The sequence below is a fragment of the Alligator sinensis genome, unplaced genomic scaffold, assembly GCF_000455745.1.
Source record: "Alligator sinensis unplaced genomic scaffold, ASM45574v1 scaffold359_1, whole genome shotgun sequence".
In the NCBI taxonomy this organism is placed as follows: domain Eukaryota; kingdom Metazoa; phylum Chordata; order Crocodylia; family Alligatoridae; genus Alligator; species Alligator sinensis.
In genome coordinates, this window is record NW_005842577.1 from 711,013 (window position 1) to 723,672 (window position 12,660).

At 43.7% G+C, this 12,660-nt stretch overlaps 1 protein-coding gene across 6 annotated transcripts in view; it reads right to left on the reverse strand.

Moving 5' to 3' along the window:
- Positions 1 to 12,267, reverse strand: part of CD96 (CD96 molecule) — a 49,067-nt gene extending 36,800 nt beyond the window's left edge. For 2 of the 6 annotated variants that reach the window (XM_014524122.2, XM_014524120.2), the window contains exons 1-2: positions 11,607 to 11,845; positions 4,988 to 5,419 (exon numbers count right to left, since the gene is read on the reverse strand). In XM_014524122.2, the coding sequence (XP_014379608.1) occupies positions 4,988 to 5,419; positions 11,607 to 11,763 (589 nt within the window). In that variant the 5' untranslated portion in view covers positions 11,764 to 11,845. Of the gene's footprint in view, positions 1 to 4,987; positions 5,420 to 11,606; positions 11,850 to 12,228 lie in introns of those variants that run through there. The other 4 variants (XM_006032500.3, XM_014524123.2, XM_014524121.2 and 1 more) reach the window with 4 other exon arrangements.
- Between the last annotated feature and the right edge of the window lie 393 nt (positions 12,268 to 12,660).

Sequence of the window (12,660 nt, forward strand, 5' to 3'; positions counted from 1 at the left end):
AGGCCACAGTAATTTATTGCTCTAATATTCTGGGTTACCCCTAGAGGTCAACCGATACATTGGTCTGATATCGGATTGGCACTGATATAAAGAAAATTGACTGTACTAGAAATTGACCTGATGTGGCTGATAATGTGGCTGATAAATGCCTGTGCACAACCACAGTGCAGCACGTAGGTAGCTAGGAGTGCAGCCTAGCAGCTTGGAGAGCTGCGTGCAACTGGTAAGTCTGTTGTGGTGGAGGGTGGGGGGAGGGAAGGGGCATGGTGGGGAGCAGATCAAGGCCTTCAGTGGGGGAGAAGTGGGGCTGGGGCAGGCACTGCCCAGCCAGGGCAGGGTGGGATGGAGCCACAGCTGATCTGGGGGGTGTGAGGAGGCAGGGTCAGCTCTTGCTGCTGTGTACACCCCAGAAGGGCATGGGGAGGGGCATGTGCCCCCATATCTGCATGGGGTGTGGATGGGGTGGGCTGCCGCTCTGGGCTGAGGCCAGGGCTACCATGGGCGCTTCCCAGCATGGAGGTGGGTTGGGCCAGGGCTGCGCCCGGGGCTGGCGGTGGCACTGGTGCTGGGGGGGCTATGGTGAATTTTGGGGTCGCTGCAGCCCCTCCCCCCCCGTCACCACTGCTGCCTACCCCGAACGCAGCCTGGCCCAGCCCCCACACTGGGAAGAGCCCAGTGCAGCCCTGGCCCCAGCTCTCAGCTGCAGCCTGCCCCACCTTGCGCAAATCTGGGGGCACATGCCCCCTGTGCTCTCCTGGGGTGCGCACAGCGGTGGGCAATATACTCCTCCCTGTGCCCCCCAGACCAGCTGTGGCTCCATCCAGCACCCCATCCCACCCTGGCTGGGTAGCACCTGCCCCAGCCTCAGCCCCACTCCTCCCTCACCACAGGAGCCTTGATCTGCCCCGACGCCCCTTCCCTCCCACCACAACAGACTTACCAGCTGGACACTGCTCTTCAAGCTGCACGGCTGTGTATCAGAAATCAGATTGGTATTGATAGCGCTCAACTGAAGCAACACAAATGCAATGCTATCTGACAAGGGGGAGCTTGTCAGATTCCCAAGGATAACTCTGCTTCTTACCCAGGGGATGTCTCATCTCAGGAGCTTATTGGTTCTGTTGTTGCTGTCTTGCATGGCCTTAAATATCCCATAAATGTTATGACGAAATGTAGTGTTTGTTCTTAGTTCACCATAATAAGGAAAGTCACTGTTTTCAAGAGTGCACCCATTTCCTCATGCCCTTGTCATCTCCAGCTGACTAATGCTTTGTAATCTACTTTGAGTACCCTTGAAGGCCACTTGGCAAATTTTAGTTGGCACCAAATGCAGCCTCCTGCCTCTCCTGATTGGAACCCCTTGAACTTGCCTCCTCCAGTTCATCTCTCAGAACCCATATCTAGCTCACAAGTCATAGTGCAAGACTAAAGGCTTTTAGTCATGTGCTTATCTGTCACAGCTCATTGGATATGTGGCCTTTGTGGTAATGCCTTTTAGTCCTCTAGATAACAATGCCAACCCTTATCACCAAGATGAAGTGGGACTTTTTTGGGAAGCAGTCTTTGTATAAACACTCTAAAAAATGAAATCCTCAGAATAATCTGGTCCTCAGGAAGCTCCAGAGAAAGCTATTGTTTGAGGGAGAGTCAGGGAACTAGCTAAACACAACATTACAGAAGGACCCTCATCTATTAATGCAGAAGGAATAAGGAACAGCAGTTGGAACCAGAACCTCTAACTACTCAACCAGAGAGTAGTCAGAACCACTGCTTGTTAGCTAAATAGAACCACTTGGGATGAACTGAACAATATCTCATTCATCCTGCCACAGGCAAAAGGCAGGAAGTTTTAAACATGGTCAGAAGGCAAAACAGGAAAAAGTGGTTAAAACAAAGTCAATGCAGGAGTTTATTCTGCAAACTGCCTCTCCGCATTCATGCCATTATGTCAATCCCTCTATCTTTTCTATCCATTGACTCATTTCCCCAATAACTGTTATGGCTAGAGTCCTTGATGTTTGATCTTCCCATGCTGTCTCCCTGATGATTTACAGGGGAGTTGCAAAAATCGACTAGTTCATTTCATCTGGATTCATTTTACTTTGATGCAGCTGAATGCGCTATTTGTTAATTACTAATGCCTTCCTTCCTCTCACTTCTGGATTTGTGTCAATGTACTTTGCTTTCTTTTGATTTCAAATGTTTTATTTCATAAGATCTGGCTACCGTAGCATAGAGGTCTGCAAGAAGCATGTCCCAGTTCTTTCTGATAGTTGTTATCAGTACATCATAGTCAGGGTTAGATCCAGGATTTTACAAAGTGGGGTGCAGGAGCAGTGACCAATGTTACAAGGGTAGCTGCACCCCTCCACTTCTAGCCTCCTCACACCAGCTCCCTCCCCCCCGGATGGGTAGACTGCACAGAGAAGCAGTAAATCCCAAAGTAAGTAAGATATTCCCTCTCTCCTTTTCTCTTCCTGCTCAGAGGCACATCCTCTCCCCTTCTCTCTCCATATCTTCCCCTCCCATCCCTCCTTCCCCACCTGCTACTGCTGCCAGTGTTCCCCTGCCTGCTCCCTCTGAGTGTTCAGCACCAGTCTGGGAGCAGGAGCAGAGAAGGAGAACTCATCTGCACACCCCTTCCCCTATTGTCCTGGGCTGAGCAAGTCCCCACACAGCCCAGCTGGAGAGGGCAGGAGCTTTCCCTTGCCTCCAGGACAGTGGGGATGCTGGCAGCAGCAAGTGTTGAATGAGGGAGTGGGAAGGAAGGAGATAATGCCTCAGAAGGCAAGGGAAGGGAGGGGGTGAGAAATTCATACCTTTTTGGGGACCCCAGCTGCTGCTCCTGCCATGTAGTCAGGAAGGGGCAAGGGGGCAGCCACAACATTGCATCCTCTCTGGATCTGCCCCATCAGTCCTCCAGCTTGGGCACATCTACATGTTGCCCTATAGTGACATAGTGATCACGTGTGTCTACATGTGATCACCAGCTACATTACCATAGTGGCACGCTCCCTGGCTATAGCATGTCACTACAGAAACATAACTGGGATTATGCAGAGCATGCACAGTGCCCCATACTGCACTGTGTTTTAGTACTTCCAAAAGGAAGTACTAAAATATGGTGCTGTAGTAATGTCGCCATATGGCGACACGTAGACACGCCCTTTGTGCAATTACTGCAAAGAACCAGACTGAAGCTATTTAGCAGGATAGAGATGGCTCTTATAGACTAGCTGAATCAGCAATGCATCAGCTTTCATGAGCAAGAGTTCATTTCATCAGATGCTATATAGCTATACACAGTGACAGAATAGAGGTGAGGTGTGCTGAATAGAGGAAATACATGCCATATAGCATCTGATGAAGTGAAGTCTTGCTCATGAATGCTTATAAATCTTTGATTCAGTTAGTTTATAAAGTGCATTTCTATCCTGCCTTCTGCCTGATTTCATATGAACATGGTTGGTAAACTCTCTCTGTTTATGCAAGAGTAATGTTGGGCCAGCATCAGATGTCCAAAATACCAGGAGAGAGAAGAAAAAAAAAAAAGCTTCATTATTCTAAGAACAGAGGAAAGACAATCCATGCAAAGAGAATAGTCTGATTCTTATCTGACACACTGCCTTCCCTACCCATAGCTAGTGTTTTTCATAACATAAAACTGCAATAACTACGGCAGGGAAGTGCAGTTTGATTTAACAAAGATGTAGGCATGGAAAGCTTGGCCAAACTCCTGTGGCTGCCTTTTTTTCCAGTGTCTGGTAGGTTTGTTTCTGCTGTCCTTGAATGCAGGTAAATTTCAGTCATTTACCAACACCACTTCTGCCACAAATTTCTCTTCACTCGTTGATTTCATTTACTTTTGCTATTAACCGAACAGCAAGAGAGTTCCCCGTAGAGGAAACTATTTGGACCCTGTAAGGAATTCCTTTGGGAGAGAAGTTAAACTGGAACCTCCTTCCTCACTAAAAATCTACCATCAAGCATACTTCCAATAAAGGAGTGGGTTCTTGTTTTAACAGGTGTAATAGGTACAAGTCAAATAATAGTCCAGGATAATTAACAAAGTCACATTACACATATGAAATCTTAGGGACTCAGTGAGTTTTGGCTTGTTCATGCTGATATATTTGTTTTTGGATAGCAAGATATATTCTTCTGTCTAGAAGCAGACCATATCCTAGAGCCACAGAAATCAATTGGTAATCTGTGTTTGGAATCAGTATTTTACCCTGAATGCCAAGTTTCTCCCATTCTTCTTTCCTGAACTTGAGCTATGTTCCTTAAATCTTGAGGAAAAGCTGAACCAAGTTGCTTAAACACCACTGAAGTGGTTCTGGACAGACACCAGGTAGAACTCTGATCCTGTACAACTCTGAACTGAAACTTGCCAAGCCTAGCCACATTTATTTTTTAGTTCATTTGAAGTCAGAAGTGTGAGACTTCAAACCACAACTAGCCTCTTTTTAAGTCAAGCTTACATCAACTCAGACCAGTTCAAGAGTCTAGCTAGCCCTTCTGATACTCAGTCCTAGTACTAGTAATTTCAACACACACAGATGCAATATTTGTGAGATGGATCTCTTCAGTTCTCTAGGAAGCTGCATGGTCTGGCCACTCCAGAGTTACCTTTTCTGCCCCATCTATTTTCCTCTATCAGGCACACCTTATCCATCCTCTCTGTCACTCATTTAATTTTTAGCTCCTCCCCATTTTTACTAACCATCAACCTAATACATGAAAGTACACCATTTTGATCATAAAAAAAAAAAATAAAAAAATACAGTGCCTTAAGTACATGCAAGTCACATTAGGGCAGAGGACAACAGCTGAAACAAGCTGTCTAGTCAGCTCCATACAAGTGCGCATCTTAAGTCTCAAAACAAATTACTGACTAACAAGAAACCTCCACATTCTTGTCAGGGTATCCCTCCCCACCACCCCATGTTAATTAAAACCAAAATATAATTTTAATATTGCTTACCTTCTGCTTTTACTGTGAGGTTAATTTCTGCAGTCTTCAGCCCAGCTGGGAAGGTAGTAAAGCTGCACTCATACAGCCCACTGAGTGAAAGACTAACATTGTGAAAATGCAGAATCCACTGGTTGCATTCCAAGGAGTTTGTTGGAGGTCTGTGGGAACTGGAAGTCTTGTTACCATTTTCCCAACAGTAGTAAGGATTCTTATTGAAAACTACTGTGTAACTGTAAGTAGCCAAAGGTAATGGTAAGTATTGAATTCCATACAGAGGGTGATGAACAGCTATTGTTCTGTGTTGTCCATCTTCAATCTTTGACCATTGTGTCTGTGTTATGTGGATCCCAGATTCTTTCAGGATGGTGCACATAAGGGTCACGTTGCTACCAGGGACAGCATGAACTGCTTCCTTCTTGATAATGGTGCTTTCAGATAGGCCTTAATAACAGACAAACAAACAGTGATTGTCAAGGCAAGCTATGCTCATGGACATAACTCTTCTAGTCTTTGAAACTATTTGGTGTAACCACCAACAAATTCCAAACATATGATAGACTGAGGCCTAAAATCACATCAGTGGATAGTACACTGAGAAGGCTTAGCAGCTATCAGAAACAGGTCACTGCACTGGTACAAATACCAGGAGAGGAACCAGAGGAGCAAGTACACTTCAAGAAGGATCAAAAGTTCACCTCTTAGCAAAAGGCAGGGATTTGAGGAATCCCTGCACAAATGCAAATCTTTCAAATGACAATATTTTCTCACATGACATACCCTCAACTGTAATACATACATACACTGTTTCTGAAAGGCATCATGAAAAAAAGTCCTATCTTAGGCAGGTAACTGAGTAGCAGCAGCTAGGGAAAAGGGAGAAGGGGGATTCCTCTGAAACTTTCCTGACAGTATCTGGCTTTGCATGATGGTACAGTTGGAAGGGGTAGTAGTTCCTGAAGCCAGCCTGCTCGCCTCCATGAACAGGCAAACAGACTCAGCCTACAGCCACATGGCAATCCAAGGCAGAGAAACTCACTCACAGTGTAGGGCTGCAGGCTGCTCTGCTTACTGCCTTGTCTAAGGGATCTGGGGGAGGCAAGCAGCGGTAGCCGCAGATCAGATCCAAACACCAACCCTGAGAACTTCCCCGTCTCCCAGCATAGGGATATCTGGGTCCAGCTGTGGACTGAGCTTGTGCACCTGTGTGATCAGGCACACTGAATGTGGGGACATGACCATGCCAGGTCTGGGGCCACGTACCAGTCCCAACCTAAAATGCTGAGTCTAGGGCCACATACCATGTGCAACTCAGTGCACAGCTCCAGATTCTGTCCTAGGTCTGACCTCATGTATCAGCTCCAGGACTGTGCACTAAGTCCAGGACCGGCTGCTGGCTCTGGAGCCAGTTGCTGGGTCTGACCCAGCATGGGGAGCCAGCACACAGTTCTGGACTCAATACACCACATCCAACCTGGCACATGGCTCTTAAGCCAGCATGCCAGGTCAGATTCTGTGCATCAGGTTCAAAGCTGTGTGCTAGGCTGGACTTGGTGCAGCTGTGGACCAACCTCACACCAACCCAGTCCAGTATGCAGATGGGAGAGAGGGCCTGGAAATATGGCCAGTGTGGTAGGGGGAGGGAATGGAAACAGTATTAACTCCCATGGTTCCCAGACCCATTGTAATTAATACCAGACTAAAAAGATCTCACCATGCTCTAGAGGCAGACTTAAATACAGGCGTTTCTATGGCTATTCACATACATCAGCTCTCACATTCTTGGGGAGCCTACACAATGCACATAACTTCCTGCCTCCCAGAGATGTGCATTTACCACTAGTTCAGAAATATCTTGTCTGATCTAATTAAGACCAAGAGAACAGCTGCAGCCTTTCAGGCATACTAATCCAATATCCTAATAATACTGCACTTCATTTGTTTCCCCCAGTAGTTTGACTAACCAGGTGTCTGGAAGAGCCTGACTCCTGTGCTTCAAAACACGTCTGTGTTGTGGGTGATGGCAAACAACTCAAGTCAAATGTTAATTCCAAACTGTTGCTGCTCTCCAGCAATTTAGGCTTGAAAATCATTACCATATTGTGCAATCCTGACCCTGTTATAAAACTTATAAGAAATACGTCTTACATCAAATACCACAGTGCATATGACAAGGTTAAACACAGCTCGATGATGTCATGTGTAGAGACTACACATGACATCTCAGTAAAACAAATGGGACAATTCATGTAGGACATGCAATGAGCCCTTAGGTTCATGACAGGTACATGCAAGTAACTAAAATATTTAAATACTTAACAATTATTCTCTGTGTCTTGGCAAAAACAGAAGGTATGACTCCCATCTATCAAAATCCCATTTTGCTTATTTCAGTTACCTCTGCAGTTTTAGATGTGGGGGCGGGAGGCGGAAATAATCTTTCCATTAGTGCATAGCTTCAGTGCTTGATTACTTGAGCTTTACTTTATTTTTAGAGCAAGCAGCCCCACATGCGTGGTTTATCGTTCAGTTTTTAAGGCAGCATTTTAGGTTGGGACTGCTACATGGCCCCAGACCTTGAGATTTTTGGCAGGTCATATGAAAACACAGAATTAATTGTACGAATGAAAAGGTTTCCTCAATTAGAAGCTTCATTTTTAGGGTCCATTGCCTCCATTGAATTTCAAGCTCACAGATAGTGTAAAGTATGCCTGCCTTTACTGTGTATGGTCTTCATCCCCAGGTGAAATTCACTTAACCAAACAACTAGTCTTAACACCGAATACCATACATTGCATTGTCCTTTTGTCCATCAGGAAAAAGTGTGTACTGGCATACATGGCTCTTGAATAATGGAATATAAGACTCATTCAACATTTTAACTTCTTCCTGCCTCTAGTCACCACCTTCAGTTCTTAACCTGTCCCCAGATCCCTAGAAAGTTACAATTACTTTTGCCTCCCATTCTCTCCAGTTTACCCCAATTAAATTCTTTATTTTGAGTTTTCTAAGAAATATTGCACTTTGTTTTTAAGTTAGCTAGAACCATATGGTACTGTGCTCCAAAAGCCTGAGCCATAAAAAACCAACATGTGATTTAGCAGGTACCTTAAGTTATTTGTGCAGAATTAAGAGTGCAGTAGGAACTGTGTGAACAGATATGAATCATAGAAAATTAGGGTTGGAAGGGAACTCAGGAAGTCAGTCCAACCCTCTGCTCAAAGCAGGACCCTCCCCAATCAAAGTCCCAGCTAAGACTTTGTCTACCCAGGTCTTAAAAATCTGCATGGATGGAGAGTCCACAACCTCTCTGGGTAAGTTGTTCCAGTGTTTTACTGCCTTCCTAGTGGGAAACCTTTTCCTAACATCTAGCCCAAACTTCCCTTGCTGCAACTTGAGACCATTGCTCCTGGTTCTGTCATCTGCCACCACTGAGAACAGTCTAGCTCCATCCTCTTTCGAACCTTCCTTCAGGTAGTTGAAGGCTGCTATCAAATACCCCCTTAGTCTTTTTTCTCCAGACTAAATAAACCCAGTTCCTCTCCTCATAAGTCACGTGTCTCAGCCCCCTAACCATTTTCTCTCTCCAATTTGTCCACATCTTTTCTATAGTGAGGGTCCCAAAACTGAACACAGTACTCCAGATATGGCCTCACCAGTGCCAAATAGAGAAGAATCACTTCCCTCAACCTGTTGGCAATGCTCCTACTAATGCAGCCCCATGTGCTGTTAGCCTTCTTCACAACAAGTGCACACTGTTGGCTCATATTCCGCTTACTGTCCACTATAATCCTCTGGTCCTTTTATGCAGAGCTGCTGCCCAGTCAGTCAGTCCCCAGCCTGTAGCGGTGCATGGGATGGTTCCATCCAAAATGCAGGACTTTGACTTGTCCTTATTGAACCACACAAGGTTTAGTCCAATTCTCCTATTTGTTGAGGTCTCTATGAATCTTAGCCCTACCCTCCACTGTATCTACTACTCCCACCTGCTTGGTGTCATCTGCAAACTTGGTCAAATCTGAACGGTCTCAAAGTTTACTCATGTGCACGGATGAGCTCTATCTGAAGTCCATGGACTGATGCGAGGCAAAGTGCTGCTTGACCTGCTACTGGCAATGGGTTGATTTAATCAGCAGCCTAACAATCGAAGGGAAGCTGGGAGATATCAACTGTGAGCTGATCACCTTCACCATCTGCCGTAAAGCAGGCAAGTCAGTCAGCAATGCAGAAGTCCTCGACTTCAGGAAAGCTGACTTTGGCAAGCTCAGAAGGCTTGTCTGTGAGGCCCCAAGGGACCATGACCTGAAGGGGAGGGGAGTTCAGGATGAGTGGCTGCTCCTCAAGGGAGCAATCCTGGAAGCACAAACAATGTCTATCCCATCTTGGAGGAAAGGCAGCAAAAGGGCACAGCAGCCCCCTTGGCTCTGCAGGGAACTAATGGACCTCCTGCATCACTGAGGTGAGGCTGACTGGTCTGTAATTACTTGGATCTTCCTTCTTCCACTTCTTAAAGATGGGCACTATATTTGTCCTTTTCCAATTGTCCAGCACCTCTTCTAATCAACATGATTTTTCAAAGATGATGGCCAGAGGCCCTGTAATCACATCAGTCAACTCCCTCAGTGCCCTTGGGTGCATCCCATTTGGCCCCATGAACTTGTACACATCTAGGTTTCTAAATAGTTCCTAATCTGTTCTTTTGCTGCTGTTGAGTATTTCAGCCTTTTCTGTATCCTCTGTCACTAAGTAGCTTCTCCCATTTAGTAAAGGACCCACACATTCCCTGGTCCACCTCTTGTTGCTGACATCCTGTAGAAACCCTTCTTATTACAGAATGCAGGCCCTGAAGACCTTACAAGCCAAGGCCCCAAGGAACCATAGAAAATAATTTGCAGAATGAGGGTCTTGACCGGCAACATGCATATATAAATAAGTAAGTAATAAAAGCATTGATCACCAGGATTTCATTATTTTATCACATGCATCTTTTGCAGTAAACAAACAGGGAGGTGGAGAAACTATGATCTGCAGGCTTGCTTGGGTGGTGTGAGAGAAGGATTATTTTTTAAATGATTTTTAATGAACCTAGGACCTTACTCTAGCAATGTTTTCCTTGCTTTCACTGAAAGTTTCTTACTGAATACAAAGTAGAAAGTGATCAAGGACCTCAGGGTCTGTCCAGCAGGCAGGCCCAAGACCTCTACTTGGTAAGGCAAGTGTAGTATTCATGCAGCTGCTGCACTCGACTTGGACCCAGATAAAAAAAAAAATGTCAGAGGAACTATTTTTAATAGCACATGTAAAGTCTAAAAGTCAAGTAGGAATTTGGAATCTTCAGGTTAGCATTCCCATGCTTAATTAATACCAGAGTACTTTGCCCCTTTTATCTAACGTGAGCTACAGCTCGGTTGTAAATTGTCTCCAATATCTTGCAAATTATTTCTCTTTCAGTTTCATGTTGACTTGGGTTTTATTTTTCTTTTTTAAATTCAAGTACCGTAGGTTAGGCCCCCAAACCCATATTTAGTTTTTGTTCCTACCTGAGTTTTTATCCATAAAAAGCACCTGGTAGAACAGACAACTCAGGCACTTTACTTAAAGCACTCCGATTTGCAAAGGAGCTGAACACTAGTAGCCCTACTGAATTGAAACAAGGAAGCTGCCTGCAGAAAGAATAGCACAATTTTGTCCTAATCTGTGTTTGTTGAGCTCTGGTATATACAAAGCCTTTTGTGTGTAGAAGGAGTTTTCATTAGTCATCTTATTTGGCTTTTTTAACATTTAGGAGATTTTATATTTTATGGATAAAAATGAAGATCTTTTCCAAATTTGATCATGATCAGTTTGCCTTCCCCAAAATACTCCATTTTAAACACAATCTTTGATAAAATTCAGCTACATCTCACAGCATCCATTTATGTTCACAGGACTGTATTTAATTCTGTACTGAAAACAGAAACCTCAGCATTCAGATCTGCAGCCGACAGCATACCGCCAAACTGAAGCACTCTCAAATTAGGTTCTAAAAACTTCAGATCCAGCTTTATTTGCAGTAAATGCAATTGTTTGAGGAAGCTCCATGATACACACGTGACTCTTCTTTTCCTCTTTCTTCACATCTTATTCTGACACTGAAAATGCTTTATCTAGTAATAACCTTGTCCTTTTACTAGGACAACAACCTTTTAAAATATATGCAATGATAGGGGGACCTAATATTTTCAGGAGTTTCAATCAGCAAATACCATGACTCTGTAGTCTGTGGTCTAATAAGTCTTGCATATCTGAGTAGGTGAGAGGTGGGGTATCACTCTTAATTCAGAGTGAAGTACTCATTCTTCAAATACATTTTTCCCCCAAAGTGAGCAAGAGGTCATTGCAACAAGAAACCACAAAAAGAGCTAACTTAAAAAAAACCTTTAGATGTTAGTGAAGACAATTGCTAAAAACTCAGGTTGCAGATGTGTGAAAGCTGCCCCCTCCCCTACACATGCACAAACATATCTTTAGTAGTACAATCCTTGCATTAAACAACAAGTTTACACCATTTACACAAATGAGTTAAAGAAAACCATTCTACGAGAACAGTTTTTGGTCTATAGTTTAAACAAAGTTAATTTAGAACACTTACCAACTATCTCATGTGCATGGACAAACAAGAAAAATGCCAAGAAAGACCATCTCTTCCCCATCATCATTCTGTGTTGTTTCATTTCCATGTCTGTCTCAGCACTTTGAACAAGTTCTCTATAAAAGGAAACCAAAAAAAGAGTCTGCTCTGCAAACATGCATAATATCAGCTTATAGTGACTTCAAAAGACGTAGCTCTTGACAGGAAACTGAGGTTTCATGGTGAGACTGGTAAAACTAGTGTATCTTATATTGTCTCAAGCACCTGAAGTGTCTTAGCTAATGGGCTCTTTAAAAACAGTCTAAACATCTATACATTGAAAAAAGCAGCTGAAGATTAAAGTCAACTTCCCTGTTCAGTACATACAAAACTCAGAAACAGTAAATGCTGTCTTTCCTGAATATCACCTAAAATGTGTAACAGGTTTGTACGAGTGGATGAGGCATGCCATATAATGATGCCTTTGTTGTGTGTGCACTATATTCCTAAAGTTTTTGAAAACCTAGTTAACAAGGAGATTGACTGCTGCTCAGAGCTGCCATGGCTCATCTGGCTAGGATAGCAAATTTCACAGCTGATGACCACTTGTGAACAATTGTACTATTAACAACAAGATACTAACCTAGTTCATATTCAGTGTAGACCATAACAAACCATGTTCAAAAGTTCATGTAGAAATAATGTCTATAATGCCAAGCAACACTGGTAGTCATAAGACTAATCTACTAAATGTAATTGAAATCAATGAGACTACCCCACTTAGCAAAAGTTACTAATTAATTAGTGCTTACAGGATAAGACCTGTAGGAAACACTCTGGGGCAGGGACTCAGTGTATTTGCTTTAAAAAGCAACACATTTATCTATGACTCTACATAAAATTAATACTTCAGTGTCATTACTCATGAACTGAGTTACCTAGCAATTTTTCATTTTTTCCCCTTCATATGTGTCTGCAGAATAATTTGACACATGAATGTGCCATCAATCTTGCTAAAACTAGTAACATGGGGTATGTTTAACATTTTGTGTTGTGGCACAAAATTTTTATTTTG